The sequence below is a fragment of the Tursiops truncatus genome, chromosome 17 (assembly GCF_011762595.2).
Source record: "Tursiops truncatus isolate mTurTru1 chromosome 17, mTurTru1.mat.Y, whole genome shotgun sequence".
Taxonomy (NCBI): Eukaryota; Metazoa; Chordata; class Mammalia; order Artiodactyla; family Delphinidae; genus Tursiops; species Tursiops truncatus.
The window spans coordinates 6,080,071-6,099,310 of NC_047050.1; the positions used below are offsets into that span (position 1 = coordinate 6,080,071).

Here is a 19,240-nt window from a genome sequence, read left to right on the forward strand (position 1 = left end):
CCAAGCTCTTAATTTCCTTGCCTAACAGAAGCTTTTAGAAGTGCATCAAGGTAAACCTCTTAAGCGACAAGACTGCAAATTACAATGTGCTCCAAACATCCCGTATTTGCAATATGTAACATTACGGTTCCTAATTTGAAAACATACAGCATGATAAATAAAAGGTCAGATGAGCTTCAAATAATGTCTTCTGTATAGTAAAATCTAATATTGCCACCTAATTTTTGCCAACACCAACACGCAGACGTGCACTGGGGCGTCCTACAGAAAACAGTCAGCCAGCCTGGTGTGTAAAGCTGCTTTTCTCAAAATCAGAGGTTCCCTCTCGTACTAGAGGTAATCACATCAGAGGCTGCTGAGAGCTGGTCCCCCAGGTGATGGGGTCACCCGTGGGGTCACCCATAAGCCTGGACACACTCCACCTCTGAGGAAGAACCGTAACTCTGGGGTGATCGTCAGGGTATATAAGAGTCAGTAATGCAGGTGGAAACAAAAATGCGTATAGGTCAGCAACATGAGTTATTAACGCTGAAGAAACAAACAGAAAACACAAAAGCTTCCGACTGAAAAGAACCCCCCACGCCCCTTATTCGGCAAGTTCACAAAGAAGTGCTAGGCTTACTAAGCCTCAGAGGGTTAAAGCCCTGATGCTCGTAAAACTCACGGTTTACAAGGTCAGACCAGTGCAGGGAACGGGGGTATTTAACAACCATGACAGACAAATCCAGCCAAGAATGCCGGCTTTGCTAACAGGTCAGGGTCTCGTCTCGGGGGGTAGCGCCGGCAGGAACGCTGGCAAAGCGCGACTGCTCACTCGTGCCACCGCGTCGTCGTCTCGGTGACCCTGGAGTGGCCCCGCGTGTACGCCGCATGTGAACCAACTTTGGTCCACAGTGGGATCATTTTCTGTGCTTTGTGGAAAACTGTTTTACGCAATCTGAGATCATAGTTGAAAGAGAAAGGAAGGACGCTACGGATGTGAAGCCACGATCCCAGAATCTGAGAGCAGTAACTCTGATTTGCCCGGAGGTGTGCAGCTGGACAGCACCTTTCCTTAACTTAATGGATGAAAAGCAGAATTTCCTACAATGACGACCAAAGCGCCAGTAGCCAGCCACTCACAGCCAGGTACGAACTCTGTCCACCAGGCAGCTAAGCGACTCGCTTCTCATCTCCGCTGCCCCCGGCGCGCCTGTCAGCACGCTTCAAACGGGACGGGGACCAGATAAACAATGACTAATGGTGTAGACGGCCAGGAAGGCTTGACGCTTAGCCCTTTCGTAGGATCAAAACAGTGAAGTTCCAGTGTGTCATCAAGCTAGTTACAAGTCCCATCAAACAGCCACTGCAGGGCTTCTGCGTGACTTTGGTAACGTGTAAGACATTAACAATGTGTGATTTAGATTTCGAGCTAAATCCTCCAGTCAACACCCAGAAGCACACACCCAGTGACCAACGTGAAAAGCTGACAGCACGTGTGCCCTATGCTGGCGACGCCCCGTGTGCGGCTCAGCCCTCTGGGCGGGAAAGGTCCCAGCACACGCTCTCGCCGCCCCAAATCCTGGGAAACCTTATCAGCAACAGAGAGGGATTTTTCATTACTGTTTTTGGCTGATCACGGTGGAATGTTACACAATACGCAACAAACTAACTGCTCAAAGTTTATTCTACGTGGAGGCAGCACATGAAGGTACAGTCCTGGACCGAGTCAGGAAACTTGGACATTTGTGATTCCAGGTAACCCCCCTTTCAGGTAGGAAAACCTACCTTGTGAGGTTGTAAAGACAGACGACCCACTGCGAGAGACTGCTATTCCAGTGACTGCCCTGTTGGAAAACAAGGTTTCATAAATTACCATCAACCACGTGCTAGGACACCGGTCTCCTTCAAGGCCTTGATTTAATTCAGCCCAAGTGTCTGTCATCGTTTTCGTCACAGCTCGTTCTGCGGGACCTGTCCCACCTTCCACCAGGCGTTAGCAAGTCATGGCTTGGCGACTTCTAATTCTGTCCTGACAACGCCTGCGGCTGGAAAACACCCCGACCCTTAGCTCCCGGGCCGCCCTGCACGAAGGCTGCCTGCCCACGTCTGCCCCCTAGATAACCAGTAATGCTAGTGACCGCCACCCAAACCACTGACGCCCCCCGAGCAGTCACTGCACTCGCTTCATCACTTAGCATCTGGCCAATGACAATGTCACCATCTGGTCCTGAGGCAGGCTGGGACGGGGACCCTTGGCCACAGTGCCTGCACCCGGATGAACGTCTCCTCCGGCAACAGATACACAAAGAAACTGGGAAACTATAAGGAACTGAAAATAACTGCGTGCGTGCGCAGCTGGGGCAAATTATGGGCAGCAAGATACAAAAAGACCAAAAAACCCAACTGCCACTTCTGAAGAGCTGGGAGCAAAAGCAGGGCACTGCCCGAGCCCCCTGCACACAGCACCACCCAAGGGGTGGGCACGCCACCTAAGCCCCACTCCCGCCGACCCCTGGACACACCCCTGCCCTCACCCCAAAGAGGAGACCAGCTCGCCACTGCCTCGTGGGCCCAGCAAGGGCACCTGCTGTTTGTTCTCACTCCCCGCCGCCGCGGCAGCAGGAGCCCCAATAAAGCCTTGCCTGAATCTCCTGTCTGGCCTCTTATCAGTTTCTATTGATTAAGGAGGCCAAGGACCCTGACTGGTATCAGTCCCGGCACGTCCTCTTAAAGGTTCACTCATGTCTTCACTGCCTCGGGTGACAAGGCCCCTTTCTACGTGCCGTTTAGAGAAGGTGACAAAGGAAAGCCGTGTTATAACGAGTAAGGTGGGACTCTGGGTTGCTTTGCAGGAGGCTGTGCTCTGATTTGGAGCCACCGATCGGACGGGGACCGGCCCGTTCCGTTCCACCCATGACCAAGTGTACGTGATATCAAACGTCAGACAGGACGTCGGTGGCCCTGGAGCAGAACAATGGGCCTCGTCCCTGGCCCTGAGTTTTCTTTTCTGGAACAGGATGGGTCAGCAAGGTCAGTGCTTCCCCAGCCTTCCCACCAAAGTCCATCACTAGCCCTGCAGACAGGGGACCAGGGACACTCATGACCCCTCTAGGGCCAACAGCAAGCCTGATTTTGGGGAAGAAAAGGTTTGTTAGTTTTTTTAATAGATCTTTATTAGAGTATAATTGCTTCACAATACTGTGTTAGTTTCTGTTGTACAGCAAAGTGAATCAGCCATATGCACACACATGACCCCGTATCCCCTCCCTCTCGAGCCTCCCTCCCACCCTCCCTACCCCGCCCCTCTAGGTCATCGCAAAGCACCGAGCTGATCTCCCTGTGCTATGCGGCTGCTTCCCACCAGCCAACTATTTTACATTCCGTAGTGTATATACATTGATGTTACTCTCACTTCACCCCAGCTTCGCCCTCCCACCCCATGTCCTCAAGTCCATTTTCTACGTCTGAGTCTTTATTCCTGCCCTGCAACTAGGTTCATCGGAACTTTTTTTTTTTAGATTCCATATATATGTGTCAGCATACAGTATTTGTTTTTCTCTTTCTGACTTACTTCACTCTGTATGACAGACTCTAGGTCCATCCACCTCACTACAAATAACTCAATTTCGTTTCTTTTTATGGCTGAGTAATATTCCATCGTATATATGTGCCACATCTTCTTTATCCATTCATCTGTCGATGGACACTTAGGTTGCTTCCATGTCCCAGCTACTGTAAAGAGTGCTGCAATGAACTTTGCAATGTTCTCTGTGTGTATAACACACGCATCTGTTACCATGTTTTAAAAAAGATACATTTTCCCTGACAATATCAGTAAATGCAACACGTGGGTAAGACATATCCTGTTCCTCCCCGAAGGTTCCCACCATCAAGGACTGGAGGTGCCGTGTACTTCTCTGAGAGGCACACGGCTGCCTGCTGTCTGCAGACCCCATCCCGTGCTCTAGAATGACCGACAGCAGAAATGACACACACCCATTTTGTGCCAAGCTTTCCCATGCCACACTGACCCCTGGTGGCTGTTCACTGCTATGGACAGTTTAGGGGGATTAAAACCAATCAAGACCCCCAGGCCAAGACCCCGGCATGTGCGAAGCCGCGGCCGAGACGTTCTTACTCTTTGTGGATTTTGTGCTGCTCGTGGAGCTGCAGTCGCGTGATGTTACTCCAGGCCAGCGTTCTGCTTTCTTCGGTCAGGTCTTCAAAAGACTCTTCACCTGGAGAGACTACGTTAAATTGCAGCTCAGTCAGTCAGCTAAATTTCTGACCAGTGTCGGAGACGACAAGCATCAGAGGCACAAGATTTTCTATTAAAATCAAATAACCAAGAAAGCAAAATGCCCACCGAAACAGAACTGCTTCGAAAGGTCCATGTTAGTCAAGGGAGAAGAATGAGGTGCATCATCGAAATAAAACAGCAATCATTTGGAGAAAGATTAAAAAGTATCTTTGAACACTGCAGGTCTTTGTATACTTCTATCAGTGTTTGCAGAGTTTTCACTCCGCCCCTAAACTGGGAACTTCAGGAACCATGACACTGAGTAACCATTTCCTTGTCAGCAATCTTTGTAAAAACCTGACAGTTCCCTAAGAACACTGCCGTTTGCTTTTGGCTTCCAGACACAGGAAGAAGAGATGAAACCAATTACTACCACGCTCCTGGACAGGACTAGCTAAGCAGTCCCTTCACTTCTGTTTTAAGAAAGTCTGGAACAATTTCCCTTTTAAGATAATCCTCGTGGATGGGCCTGGTGACTAAGCAGAGCACGGGTTTAAGGGCATCACGAGATAATCTCCAGTCTTCATGACTTAACCCCAGAGACGCGCTGCCGGCCAGCCCTGGGTCGCGTGACCGCGAGAGGCCCAGCTGTGTGGCCCGAGAAGCCTGGACACTCCTGGGACGGAGCGCAGAGCGGGAGAAAACGAGAAATCCAGCGACTTTGCTCCCGAGGTTCCATACAGTGTCAGACTCCTGGGGGTCTGAGGCTGTCTTATGTGAAATGTAAAACGTGGAAAACTGGATGAAGGGGAGCACCTTCTCCTCCCTTTCCAAATACCAGATGTGACACAGTCAAGTTCATTTCAGCATCTGGCATAGACACTCTGTAAATGTCTGTCAAATGACTGAATAAGGAAACAGAATCAAATGAAGAAAACAGAGCACCCCGCATTCAAGATCTGTGTGTCGGGGCAGAAGAGGAGAGTCAGGACGCTGGAAGTCGTTCCTGGGAAAGAGCAGGAACGAGCAGGGCGACGGGGACTGCTACAGCAGTCACGGCCAGGGCGGATCAACAAGAACACAAGAATGGCTAAGAATCAAACACCAGCTGGGCAAACCTCAGAAAAGAAAGAACATAACAGCAACAATGAAAACTACTGCCAAGTCATATTAAATTACCAGAAAGTGAAAGTGATTTGATTTCCTTTAAGGTCAAAAGTTAAAACAAACAAAACAACAGCACAACAACAAAGCAACAACTAAAAAAACAGAAAAGATCTGTTTGTTTGCAGGAGAAATGCAGTGAGACAGTAAGACAGAATCATCTCTAAGCTGCCCAGGGTTCATGACTGGTCTTCTCTCCAGAATCCTCAGAAACGTCTTAACCAGAAAAGAGAAACAGAAGGTGCTCACATTGTTTATTCTCTTTTCAAAATTTACCTGGAGTATCTGCCGTGGAAGCATTGTAACTGGAGGGCTGGGCCAAGCTTTTAAACTTTGGGGTGATCCTTCGAGGATGCGGTGTCACAAAGAGCTGCTTTGGTGTCTGCCCGAACTCCAAGATCTGGGTGAGCATGGCTACCTTCTCATCAGGGTCCTCAATGCTTTAGGACAGAACACAAACCATGTGGTGACCTCTAGGTGCAAGCTCCTTGATCTGTATCACTTGAAATTTGTGCATTCAACAGGAGAGAGATTAACCCTCAAACAGCAATAGACGCTGCATGCCGGGACTGTCTAGACCGTATCACACATCTTTAATTTCTGAGGCTCGGTGATGTACACAGTGGTGAAAGCAAGCCGTAATTCACGGTAACATTTCCATACCTTAATATCATCAAATAACTGCACTAATCATGTAGACAAAGAGGTCATTTGTACTCATGTAGAAACTCCTTACTGACATATAAATACCTGTTCAAGTCGACACCTCCTTCGTAGGTCAGGGGATGAAACACTGAAAAAAAGAGACGTAAAACACTATTGAAAGATGTACTATTTTGTTATAATATACACTCTGTTTATTTTAAAAACTCAACAACTTTAAACTTTTATTCAAAGAAACCGATTTTCACTTTGCGAAACAGCCTGATAATATCCAGCTTGGGTAAGTATCAAGCTGAACTGTTATCTTTTCTGAGCAGCGATCCAACTGGCCGTGGGACGGTCTGCTACCTCAGGGTGCTTCTCGGTCAGCAGGCCTCTCCCCAGGAGAGCGCAAAGCACCCTGTGCGGCACGTGAGGGGTCAGGTCCACACCCATCCCCGTCGCCAACGCTGAGAAGCCCGGCGGAGGAAGAACCGGCCCCGAACAGGAGAGGGCGACCGCGGGCTTCCCTCCGCTCAGTCACAAAGACACTCTGGGGCCTTCGTGGGAACCAAGGCCACCGTTCCATCCTGCTCTGACAGAGCTTTGGTAAAAGTGATGGAACGGGATGGAGAGTACATGCTAAAATTAGAAGACTCTAGCAAAAGACCTCTTGGGACCATGGCGAAGAGGGTATTTTTAGACAAAAGCACTTTCTCTCCCACCTTTTATTCAGTATCTAGTCTGGGGTCGCTGAGCCAGGAGGCACCGTCCGCTGAGACAAGATGCTTCTGCTAAGGAAATAAGCTGCTCTGAGCTCAGTTTGGGGGTTGCTTTTGTTTCCATCGAATGCTACACGGAGTTTCAGTGACTGTTACACACCATTGTGGGCTCCAACAGCATCCCTGCCCTTCTGCTTGTAGCCAAACACGAGATCGATCCACTCGTGAAGGTGCTCTGACACGTAATCGCTTTCCAGCGCGTCTCTGCTCTTCTGGAGAAAGTCCTCGGGACCTAGTAGGTTAGACTCGATCAAAACACCCCATTCCTTTCATCTATCCATATGCAGACAGAGCTTCTGGGACAGGCACGTGGGACATATTTCTTAATGAGTCTCCCCCCAGTCATATAAAATATAAATTCTGGGGGTTGGGCGGAGAGGCAAAAACCATTTTCACCACACTTAGCTCTCTCGAATGCGTAATAATGGTTTTACATCACAGACTCATGGAATACTTACAATCTGGAATAAGACGTTACCATCTCATTTAGGTTGAGGATTATACTGTTATTTTGAAAAATCTAAGCCACTAAATAATAACACTGAAATTGCACGACTAAGTAGAGAATTTCTATAATTCAATACTTCCAAGGTGGTACTCACTCCGTGCCCAAGGGGGGAGTTCTACGTCATCAACCATCTGCCCTCCTTGTCTCTTTCCCAAATCCAGCTTCAGACTATTGACTAAAAAGCTGACATCATCACCATAGAATTCCGGAATCAGCTGAAAGTTTCAGGGGAAGAAAAAAAAAAACAACAGTAACAAACATTTTTTAAAGCAGTCACAAACCACAAGCCCAGTGAGTCATTGGCTTGGTAACTGCTTACCTCTTTAAAATCAGTCGCACCGTCCAAACAGTTTTTCCAAGTTTCTGCAATACTAAATATGAAAACAAAATTCAACTGATTTTAAATCTAGGGAATGGAAACAGCAACAGCAGCACTTTCTAGGCCCCTGGGTGCTATTCTACACTGTACCTAAACCACATCATCTCGCTCATTAATCCACAATCCCCAGTATTCACAGGAGCTACCCCATCGGAGGAGCTCACGTGGATACTGGGGATTCACAGAAAACTCTGGGCCCACATAGGGAGTGAGCAAGGAGTCGGGATATGGACCTGGGGGTGGGTGTCCCCAAGTCCAGGCCAGGGACCTCCCCCATACATGGCCTCATTGAAGGGCCACTCGGGGCAGGTGCTTAAACATGAAACATCAGCAGTTATTTTAAGGGCTCATTTCGAAAAGGGATTATAAACAGCCATGTGCAGAGCTTAGAAAAAGACTGTAAAGACACAGACCAGGGCTTCCCTGGTGGCGCAGTGGTTGAGAGTCCGCCTGCCGATGCAGGGGACACAGGTTCGTGCCCGGGTCCGGGAAGATCCCACATGCCGCGGAGCGGCTGGGCCCATGAGCCATGGCCGCTGGGACTGTGCGTCCGGAGCCTGTGCTCCGCAACGGGAGAGGCCACAACAGTGAGAGGCCCGCGTACCGCAAAAAAAAAAAAAAAAAAAAACCACAGACCAAAAGATGAACAATGAGTGTTATCTCAGTGTGGTCAGGTGCCACATGAAATTTATTTTCTTCTTCATATTCTGATTTTGGGGGGTAAGAAAAGATTACCTTTATAATAAAAAAAATTATTTAAATACTCACAGGGATCGTATTCAATTCATAGCAAGATTATTTAGAATAATGAAATGTTGGAAACAGCCTAGGTGTCCAACCATAGAGAAATAGTTAAAATGGTTAAATTATGGCATATGTTAGGATGTGATACATTAATTTAAAAAAAAAATCACCATTTTGAAGAACATCCAATAATACAGGGAAAACTTCAAGATCTAACAAAAGGCTATAAAATACAAAAGGCAGGACAACAATACTGTATTTAAAATACGTTCTCCATCACTAATCATTAGAGAAATGCAAATCAAAACTACAAAGAGGTATCACCTCACACCAGTCAGAATGGCCATCATCAGAAAATCTAGAAACAATAAATGCTGGAGAGGGTGTGGAGAAAAGGGAACCCTCTTGCACTGTTGGTGTGAATGTAAGTTGATACAGCCACTATGGAGAACAGTATGGAGGTTCCTTAAAAAACTACAAATAAAACGACCATATGACCCAGCAATCCCACTACTGGGCATATACCCTGAGAAAACCATAATTCAATAAGTGTCATGTACCACGATGCTCATTGCAGCTCTATTTACAATAGCCAGGACATGGAAGCAACCTAAGTGTCCATCAACAGATGAATGGATAAAGAAGATGTGGCACATATATACAATGGAATATTACTCAGCCATAAAAAGGAACAAAATTGAGTTATTTGTAGTGAGGTAGATGGACCTAGAATCTGTCATACAGAGTGAAGTAAGTCAGAAAGAGAAAAACAAATACCGTATGCTAACACATATATATGGAATCTAAAAAAAAAGAAATGGTTATTAAGAACCTAGGAGCAGGACAGGAATAAAGACGCAGACGTAGAGAATGGACTTGAGGACATGGGGAGGGAGAAGGGTAAGCTGGGACCAAGTGAGAGAGTGGCATGGACATATATACACTACCAAATGTAAAACAGACAGCTAGTGGGAAGCAGCCGCATAGCACGGGGAGATCAGCTCGGTGCTGTGTGACCACCTAGAGGGGTGGGATAGGGAGGGTGGGAGGGAGACGCAAGAGGGAGGGGATATGGGGATATATGTATACGTATAGCTGATACACTTTGTTATACAGCAGAAACCAACACACCATTGTAAAGCAATTATACTCCAATAAAGATGTTAAAAAAATATATATAATACTTACACAATTGAACAAATATCAAAAAGAAAAAAAAGATGTTAAAAAATAAAATATGTTCTCACATTTACACACACACACGACTACACAAAGCCTGAGAGGAATAGATACAACAATTACTGTAGTGGTGTTTTTCATTTCCTTCCATTTTTGTTTAAATCTGGTTTTTTGAAAAGAACATATTGCATATGCATAATGAGAAAGTTTAAAAAGTGCTAAGTGAGGCATTTATGCCGAACCTGTTGAACATTCTGTCTGCGTTGTCGAATCTTCCGTTCTGCAGACACAGCATATACTCTGGTGCTAGAGGGGAAAAAAGTCAGAGTTAAGCAAGATCACAAAACCACTGAAGAGTCCACGTGCAATAGCATGTCCCTGGGAGAGACGGCGAGGAGTCTTACCAATCCTGACCAGATAAAACAGCACGTAGCCCGGGGAGGAGTAGTGGCTGCCGTACATGAACTTGGGCTCCGGCATCTCCTGGTAGCGTGTCTACAACACAGAGAGAAAAAGTCCTGCTGAGCGCTGGCTGTGAAGACAGTAACCGACTCCAGTAGTAAAAGCCTAAGGAAGTCGTGGCCTGGACACATTCTAGCCCCTAATTTCTCTCCTAAAGAGGAAAAGGAGAAGATAAAAAAGAGGGGGGGCTTCCCTGGTGGCGCAGTGGTTGAGAGTCCGCCTGCCGATGCAGGGGACACGGGTTCGTGCCCCGGTCTGGGAAGATCCCACATGCCGCGGAGCGGCTGGGCCTGTGAGCCATGGCTGCTGAGCCTGCGCGTCCGGATTCTGTGCTCCACAATGGGAGAGGCCACAATGGCGAGAGGCCCGCGTACCGCAAATAAATAAATAAATAAAAATTAAAAAAAAAAAAGAGGGGTGAAAATCTGAGTAAACACAGCATTCTTGCAACAAGTATCTTGGTGTTCTTGGCATCATGGTAACAATGTCTGCCGGGGCAGGACTGAAAAGAAGAAATTTTATGCATGTCTTGTGCAGTTCACCAGAGAGCACCTTCGTGAAAATAAATGGGTAAACCTGTGATCGGCTCAGCTTCCTGCCTCCTGAATTGTAAGCAGAAATGCAGATGGTGAGCTGCTAAGTTCACAGGGGAAGGAAGGCAGCGGGCAGAGGGAGAGAGGATACGCTCAGAAACTTCTGTCTCTCCAGATAGACTTCCCCTAAGTCTTGAAGAAACGAGTTTCAGGTACTATAAAAACACAGGGGAAGGGGGTTCAATCCCTGGTCAGGGAACTAAGATCCCACGTGCTGTGTGGTGTGGCCACAGAGTAAATTTAAAAAAACCAACAAAAACAATCAAACAAAACATACGCCAAGGCTCCCGGGTTGCTTAGACACCAGGAATCTCTGAGTCCACGTACCAGCAGCCTCTCCAGACGTTCCTTGTTGAGGGCCCCTACTGGCTTACTGAGATCCCGGAAGGTTCCTGGATTTGACAGATCTATAAAAGAAATAAATTTTTAAAAATTACTTACAATAAATAAAGCCAACAAGCTTACCCTTAATAACATTATCTCCCTGAACGAATTCACATGCACACATTTATTTCCAAATAATAAATAGCTTTTTAAAAATTGAGACAGATCCATTAGAATTAATATTTCTGATGATTATTAATATAGCTGTAAAGGTTAGAATTTGAAGACCTACTGACACAAAAAACTATATTCCAAGTAAAACAACGAAAAATAAACAAATTTCAAAAGCGATTATTCTACCAAAATTTACTTTTTAAGTTTGAATTATAGTGAATAGTATTATTCTGTGATAACAGCATAATTTGAGAACTGGGGACCTGAATATTATCAGATAAATAAATTATATTCCTAGAAAATCTATTACCTCTTTCAACTACAAGGGTGCAATCAGTGTCAAAAGTGATTCAGTGTTCACAATATCTAATTTTAAGATACTACAAAATAAAATTACAGTACAATCACATTTTTCGTAAAATAATTTGAGAGAAAGAAAGAAGTATATATACCACAGTTAAAGTGGTTCTCTCTCGGTAATGTAATTACTGATGAGCCTTATTTCCTTCTTTGAGTGTTTCAGTACTTTCTAAGTGTTCTTTAATGAACAGCTATTATGTTTGGTAATCACATGTTTTCATGTGAATTGAAAAATAATACGGTAACCTGAGGCGCAATTTTCAAAGTGAAAATTAAGTATTTGAAAACACAGTACTTATTGGTAGCAGTGGTAACACTGGCTGAAGATCCCATGCATGTCTTCTGGGTGTGGCTTTCAAGAAGTATGTGAGTACTTTTAGAATTAAAAAAAATTCAGAGGCAGTAGAGAAAACATACAGAACACACATAATTCCCATGACACCCATCCAGTATCGTGGCATGGAGACGGGCCATCGTCAGTAATAAAATCAAACGGGTCCTACTCTGTCCACGAATCACAACGTGGCTCTAAGAGGGAAGGTGTTCTTCGCTCTAAAAGCCAGGCTCTGTGGCACGCACCCAGCTCGGAGCTGCTGTAGTCGCCGACGACCCAGGGGAACACGGGGTACTGGGAGAGGTCGTTGCAGCTGCGGTCGGCCAGCGTGTTGAGGTGCAGCAGGTACTGGTAGTTGGACAGAAGCCCGCGCTGCCACTGCAGCGTGTAGCCCTCGGCCGTGCGCTCCGCCACGTGGTGCTCTGGGGGGACAGGTGAGGGCAGGCCCGGGTCACACTGAGCTCCACGTGTGTGGGCAGCGGTCACTCAGCATGTGAAGGCGCTACAGAGGCTTTCAGTGTAGACCCTTCAACCCATTTTTGAAACGTACATTTTAAAACAAGAAAAGTAGGCTACAGTTTGCTTTTACCGAAGAGTTGTTCTGTCAGGTATGAACGAGCATCTCCAAGATCCAGGAGGGAAATTATTAAATGTATGATATAAAACATATCACATCTATGAAATATATGATATAAAACAAATATGAAAGTATGGAGCAAATACATAAACATGACATGGTAATATATGTAACATCTGCAATATTTATATATAGTCTACAACAATATGTACTAACAAAGAATCCTTCCAAACGTGCTTGAGTTTTAATGCCTTTAAGAAACCATGACCATCTGTAAAACTCATTTCCTCCATTTCTTATGAAAGTAAAACGAAACAATCTTTTAGTTTTCTTTCAGATCTGGAAGCGGGGTACACTACGGCTAATTTGTCACTGACTACGTATTATTTATGCAAGTGAGGAATCAGGAAAAGAATAGAAACTGCTGAAGGAGAAAACACGTATCTGTCAGAATTCTCAAAGTAGAAGGACCAGAAAGAGCCCCCAGAAAGAACCTCAGGAAAGACGGAACCACAGATGGTGTGGCACCAGTGATAACTTCCCTGTAAAATGAGTCAACTGTTCTATTTTGTTTAGAAAATTCTGCTTTCAGCTTTGTATTGGCTGCATCAAACTTATCTAACTCATTTGCTGATTCAATATTTATTCTTATTACTTTGCCAAGTTTCTTCTCTAATCAGCTACCAGGAAAGGGCTTAAAAACTCAAAACACTTATCCTCTGATTTTCTGCTCTCAGAACGTCTCAGAGAAAGTCTGAACAATCTCAGGAATGAACTCAGAGAGAACAGACGCTTCACAGAAGCAGACCTTTTAGGCCGTGGCAAGTTTTTTGACTTGAGATTTTAGGACTCACCATGAAAGTTGAGTTTTTTGTTGTCATCTTGTTATAGTTAGAAAAATTAAATCAGGAGGCAGGAGATAACAGTAAACTTATACCAAAGCTATACTTAAGCCCTAAGTTAAACTGAACAGCTTAGTGTGAGAAGAAAAAAAAAAAATGAACTCAAACCTACTGTAAAATATGTTCTTTATTGAAAATAAACTATTCCTCCTTGAGAGAAAACTTCTAAGGGAGTAAGTCACTACACATCTCATAAATGATTTCACTGCACACGAGAACAGCAAACTAAGATGGTATTCATAAAATCCCAACATTGATCTTTTAAAATTCCATTCTAGTCATCTGGCAATTTTGAAAACAAGAATAATTTAATTCAACCATACAACTTAATATGTTTATACTTGAAAAGAAAAATACAGGTGTTCTCTCTGATAAAAGTGGGAAAATTCACATTTCCCATGGAAGATTGAGGAAATATTAGTTGTAAGCAAACTGAGTCCCACGGTTCCATACTGAGCATAGAAGGTTCCTGTGTTCCTTTTGTACCGTTTTCCGGCTTTGAGATTAAGACCACAATTAATGATCACAGACACATGACTGGGTAACTGTCTCACATGAAGAAACTGAGTCCTGGTTTTCATAAACTAACATAAGACAGGACTGGACATAAAAATAATTAGGTGGATTCTTATAAAATCCATTCAACTTGGGGGTTGTTAAAATACAAAAAAACATTTAAATATATTTATCAAAAGTTTTTAAAACACAGGATTGAACTATTACCCAATTTCATTTATATTTCCCTTAATTTTCAGTATGCCATTCTGCTAACTATAGTTACTGATGAGAAGAAGTAAGCAGAACCACAGAGAGGTGATTCCAGATACAGAATTGCTCTCCTCTCACTTCCCATCCCAGTTACTCGGGAGTTGAACCACCTTCACATGAACAGATACAATGAAGAGTGAGCACCAAACCTAGGTATGTAGCAATGTAAAAATAGAGGTCATCTCGGTCTTGACGTTCATAGAACTTCAGGTAGACGTCGGAACACAGATCATCTTCTGTGCAAAACACTTCCAAGCCCTACAAGTCCAGAAAGAGAAGAAGAAAACAAACGGCATCTCAACGTGAGTGACGCAAGTACAAAAGCCTTTCAACTAAACACTTGGCATTTTTTTTATTTTTTATTTTTTGCGGTATGCGGGCCTCTCACTGCTGCGGCCCCTCCCGTTGCGGAGCACAGGCTCCGGACGCGCAGGCTCAGCGGCCATGGCTCACGGGCCCAGCCGCTCCACGGCATGTGGGATCTTCCCGGACCGGGGCACGAACCCGTGTCCGCTGCATCGGCAGGCGGACTCTCAACCACTGCGCCACCAGGGAAGCCCCTGCATTTTTTATTTGTAGGTCTTGTATGCATATTCCCCAGCAATAAATTTGATGTATAAGGACAAGACATGTGTCTCAGCTAAACTTTACAAAATCCCTTTGACCTTGAGGATCTTTATGATGACAGCATCTGTGAGTTTATTATGTTGAAATTCAGAACTGGCTAATCCAATGTCTTCACCTGTCTTCTTCAGAGACAAAGGTGTAGCTTTCTTTTACAAATTAAGTCGTAATTATGTTAACTTAAACTGATAATCGAATAACTCATTTAATTAGTAGGATGCAATTATTTTAAGAAAACTATGAGCTGCGTGAATGTTGTGAGGGTGAAGCCGAGACGGGACAGGAATAGACAGAGAAAGGATGAAGGCGCAGCGCTGTCCTAGGTTCAGATACAGGCTTCCAGCGCTACTAGTGAGGGAACCGAGGGAGTGAACTCCTGGTCTCGATTCCTTTGTGAAGTAGGGTATCATCTACCTCACAGGGATGGCGCTGATAAACGAATATTGTACACAGATTGCCCAGTAGGCAGAAGGTACTTAATCACTGCCAATTTCTTCTTTTTCTGACTGCATCTCTATACCCAAAGGAGGAGGAGATTTTTCATAGAATCTGTTTCCCTAATCCTCTGTTGGCACTGGAAATGGAGAATTGCCTTTTAAGTAAAATAGGCAGGAAAACAGTTAAATTTCATAAATACAAAACACCAAGATGAGATGCTTAAATATCCACAATGCTCTTGTAATGCCACCAACTTACTGGTTAATCTCTGAAGGAGAACAAACAGATTTATATCGATGTCAAGCTAAAACCCCTTGGAGACACACCTTCCGTGGCGACTGGTTTCTACAATAAGCGTGTGAGCCTCACGGAAGTGCGGACACGGGCTTATTCAGGAGAATGGCGGGGAGGGCCGCCTAGGTGACTGAAATGGTTATTTTATCCATTTCTCCCTCTCACCAAGCCTGAAGGCTGAATTCATACAAGTTAACCGTGAGGATACTACAGTTCCACTGAGAGCTGCCGTCGCAGCTTCCAAACTGCTTGGAGACCTCGCTGCTGTAACTGGACCGGTTCTGCGTCCATTATCTCCACATCCCCACACAAGCCTGGGAGGACCCTGAGAACTAGGCAGGGAGAAACTCAAGGGCACTTGAGCCCCCCTGCTCTTGGAGCCAAAGCCTTTTTCCCAACAGCCCTCCCCCCACAGAAAGAGTCGCTCCTTGATAAACTTCCGGCACAGCCAAAAGAAGGGGCGGCGGGCCTCACGGCCCCTCTGCTCGCAACACAAACACCCGTGCCTTTCAGACGAGCCCGAGGTGGGTGCAGGCCAGTAAACCACTGGCCAAGCTGAAGATAAGACAGTCATCCTCTAGAGGGGATGTTCCCCTCGAACTCACCAGAGGCATGAGGCCATGTCTCCTCTTGTAAATGCGGCGGACGTCGTGGAGTGTTATCTGGACCATGGGTTTCTTCAAAAGTAGAAAGACAATCTCAAATGTCAAGATTCTGACACAACTAGAAGCTGCCCTTCAGCTGTCCCACCCTAACTTCCTGACGGGTCACACCTGAACACCTGGAAAGTGAGCTCTGAGAACAGGGCGTGCCTCACTTTACACGCCGGTCTGCCCTTTTCACTAGCTTTGTGACCGTGGACCAGTCCCCCTACCCACCCCACCCCCGCTGGTACCCCCCAGGATGATAACGCAGGCATCTAGCTTTCAGGTTTCTGCAGGGTTGCTGAGGGGTAAGAAATATTAAAGGACTGGTGTAGACCTCCTCTCAGGAATTCTCCTATTTTTATAGACCTACGGTTTGCTCAGAACTGACATACGGCTTTTTTTTAGGATCCTGTCTTTTAGCTCCTTACACTACAGTGTAATAAGGCTCATAAACAGATATAGTATAAAGCAGGGCCTCTAAACTTTACAAGGAGGAAAACTGTCTCGCTTCTCCGGAGCCTTAAAATGCTAGTGAGAGAGCAACAAGGTCGCAAAAGGTACTGAGATCGGCTAAAAGGCGACAGGTCCACCCTCCTCCCTCCAAGTAAGAGGGAGGGAGAGCCTGCAGACGCAGGGTGTGTAGCCGTGGAAGCTGCCTGCAGACTGGCCACGGCCCCCAGCCCAGACCTGGGACCCTGAAGCTGTGGCTTATACTCAGATATTGTTGCTCAAGTATTGACCGAGGCCACAGCAACAGCGCTGGTCCAGCCAATCGATGACGCCACAAAGAATGCCGTCAGCAACGTGTACTGTGTCCACTGGAGGGCCCGGAGAGTGTGCCCTACCACCTGGTGGACAGAACTGTTATAGCATCACCTTTCACTTAGGAAAGTGTTCACGTTTCAGTGACATGTAATGACTGACCAGCCTGGAGAATTTCTTCCATGGCAGAAAACACTGCTATTCTTGAAGCTACCTGCTAAACGGTCCAACTGCACTCGCAGAGTATTAGGGTTTCTGTTCTTTCAATAAACCACTCTGAAAAGGGTCCGTATCTAGATAAAGCCGCCAATCTTTACAAGTTTTAGTGCAGAAATCTGAATTCATCTTTACTGTGTGGCCTCGTGAGCCTGAAGTCATCGTGCAAGAGAAGATGTTTCCAGCATCACAGCAGCAGAACTGCAGCTGCCCAGTGACAGCAGTGCCACACGCAGCTCTGCACTGGCTGGAGAGGCGACAGATGCAGATCTACCGATTTGGTTTGTAATTAAGGGAGAACGAGAAATACAACTTAGGTGACATATCAGCAAATACACAGAAAGCATCCATCTCTTCTTAACCTTAGTATATTTCATTGCTCTCTTGCAGAAGTGCTTCCGAGTAGAAAGGTAAAACCTCTAATGACCCTTTACTAAAATCAGAAGGGGCAGGGTTTCTTTTCCCCCGAAGTAACAGAAAGTCAGTCACAAGAGCTGAAACACGGGTGAGGGTGCATCAGGATTCCACGGGGAGCCGTTAAATACCAGATGCTGGATGGGGACGGGCGTAACTCTGACCCTCCCCAAAATGTGAGAACACTCTAACTGTCAAGTCAAGTTCACAGGAAAGAGAGCTTGAAGACGCAAACGGGAACACCAGAGGAGCCCTCCGCTGGCCTACAGACTACTTACCGGGTACCCATTGAGAGGCTGGAAATACAGGTTGGTGTCAGTGATGCACACGTGGCCAGGATTCGTCACCAGAGGTGTCACCATTTCTGCTTTGCATTCCATGTGCAGCTTTTCAGAAACACTTTGGAATCTGAGAATATGTTTTTTCCAGCAAAAGCAAGAAAAATCAGAAATCGATCTACTTTCTAGATTTAACTTTATCTGAGGGAGCTACAAAGTGACTCTGCAGAACAGGTGTCTAAACACCGCATTTGATACAAGAAAACTGGTGATATAAATCAGTCGCCTAAATAAAACTGACTTTCTTTTCAATGGTATAATGAATACTTGATTTTTTTAAAAGCAGATGAGGTTACGTATCAAAGAAGAGAAGACAGACAAGTAAAAAATACCAAATAACCCTGTTACTGGTACTCTTCACTCCTCCCCAAATAAGTCGGCCTTGAAACTGTTCTTACATTAACATAATTTTCTATTTTTGTGTCATTAAGACCTATTTTATTGTCATAGAAACTGTTTTGGCATGGGTAGCACTTACTGCACACCACGTTCTATAAGGCTATGAGTTTACTTGCATGTCAGTTCCAACGTATAGTCTTTTGTGGACCTACTGCAGTAAAACCAGTCAAAGGTGATCACCACGCCCTCCTAAATTATGTTAACTCATCAAAAAAGTCCATTTTCGTTCTGCTTTACTAATTTAAAAAAAAATAGAAGGGAAACAACCAAATCATCAAGAGTTTAGGCAATTACTTAGCTAAATAACTGAGCTAAAAATAAGTCTCCTCTGGGACTTCCCTGGTGGTGCAGTCGTTGGGAAACCACCTGCCAACGCAGGGAACACAGGTTCGATCCCTGGTCCAGGAAGATCCCACATGCCGCGGAGCAACTAAGCCCATGCGTCACAACTACTGAGCCTGCACCCTAGAGCCCGCGAGCCACAACTACTGAAGCCCACGTGCCTAGAGCTCATGCTCCACAACAAGAGAAGCCACCACAATGAGAAGCCCATGCACCACAACAAAGAGTAGCCCCCGCTTGCAGCAACTAGAGAAAGCCCGCGCACAGCAAGGAAGACCCAACGCATTCAAAAAAAAAAAAAAAAAAAAAAAAAAGTCTCCTCTTTAAGTAGTAGAACAAAAGCAGGGCTTCCCTAGTGGCGCAGTGGTTAAGAATCCGCCTGCCAATGCAGGGGACACGGGTTCGAGCCCTGGTCCGGGAAGACCCCACATGCCGTGGAGCAACTAAGCCCATGCATCACAACTACTGAGCCTGCGCCCTACAGCCCACGAGCCACAACTACTGAGCCCACGAGCCACAACTACTGAAGCCCACGCGCCTAGAGCCATGCTCCGCAACAGGAGAAGCCACTGCAGTGAGAAGCCCACCACCAAAACGAAGAGTAGCCCCCACTTGCCGCAACTAGAGAAAGCCCGCATGCAGCAGCGAAGAC

General features: G+C 45.7%; 1 protein-coding gene across 8 annotated transcripts in view; it reads right to left on the reverse strand.

Moving 5' to 3' along the window:
• NSMAF (neutral sphingomyelinase activation associated factor) overlaps positions 1 to 19,240 on the reverse strand; it is a 62,633-nt gene that overhangs the window by 10,139 nt on the left and 33,254 nt on the right. For 4 of the 8 annotated variants that reach the window (XR_012327157.1, XR_002174396.3, XM_073794413.1 and 1 more), the window contains exons 10-24: positions 17,788 to 17,917; positions 17,231 to 17,365; positions 16,076 to 16,147; positions 14,264 to 14,372; positions 12,113 to 12,289; positions 11,003 to 11,082; positions 10,025 to 10,115; positions 9,863 to 9,926; positions 7,638 to 7,689; positions 7,413 to 7,533; positions 6,911 to 7,042; positions 6,137 to 6,179; positions 5,663 to 5,826; positions 4,121 to 4,229; positions 1,768 to 1,826 (exon numbers count right to left, since the gene is read on the reverse strand). Coding sequence is in view for 6 of the 8 variants with exons in the window: in XM_073794413.1 (XP_073650514.1) it covers positions 1,768 to 1,826; positions 4,121 to 4,229; positions 5,663 to 5,826; positions 6,137 to 6,179; positions 6,911 to 7,042; positions 7,413 to 7,533; positions 7,638 to 7,689; positions 9,863 to 9,926; positions 10,025 to 10,115; positions 11,003 to 11,082; positions 12,113 to 12,289; positions 14,264 to 14,372; positions 16,076 to 16,147; positions 17,231 to 17,365; positions 17,788 to 17,917 (1,538 nt within the window). In the remaining 2 variants the exon portion in view is untranslated. Of the gene's footprint in view, positions 1 to 1,767; positions 1,827 to 4,120; positions 4,230 to 5,662; positions 5,827 to 6,136; positions 6,180 to 6,753; positions 6,826 to 6,910; positions 7,043 to 7,412; positions 7,534 to 7,637; positions 7,690 to 9,862; positions 9,927 to 10,024; positions 10,116 to 11,002; positions 11,083 to 12,112; positions 12,290 to 14,263; positions 14,373 to 16,075; positions 16,148 to 17,230; positions 17,366 to 17,787; positions 17,918 to 19,240 lie in introns of those variants that run through there. The other 4 variants (XM_019925290.3, XM_019925293.3, XM_019925291.3 and 1 more) reach the window with 4 other exon arrangements.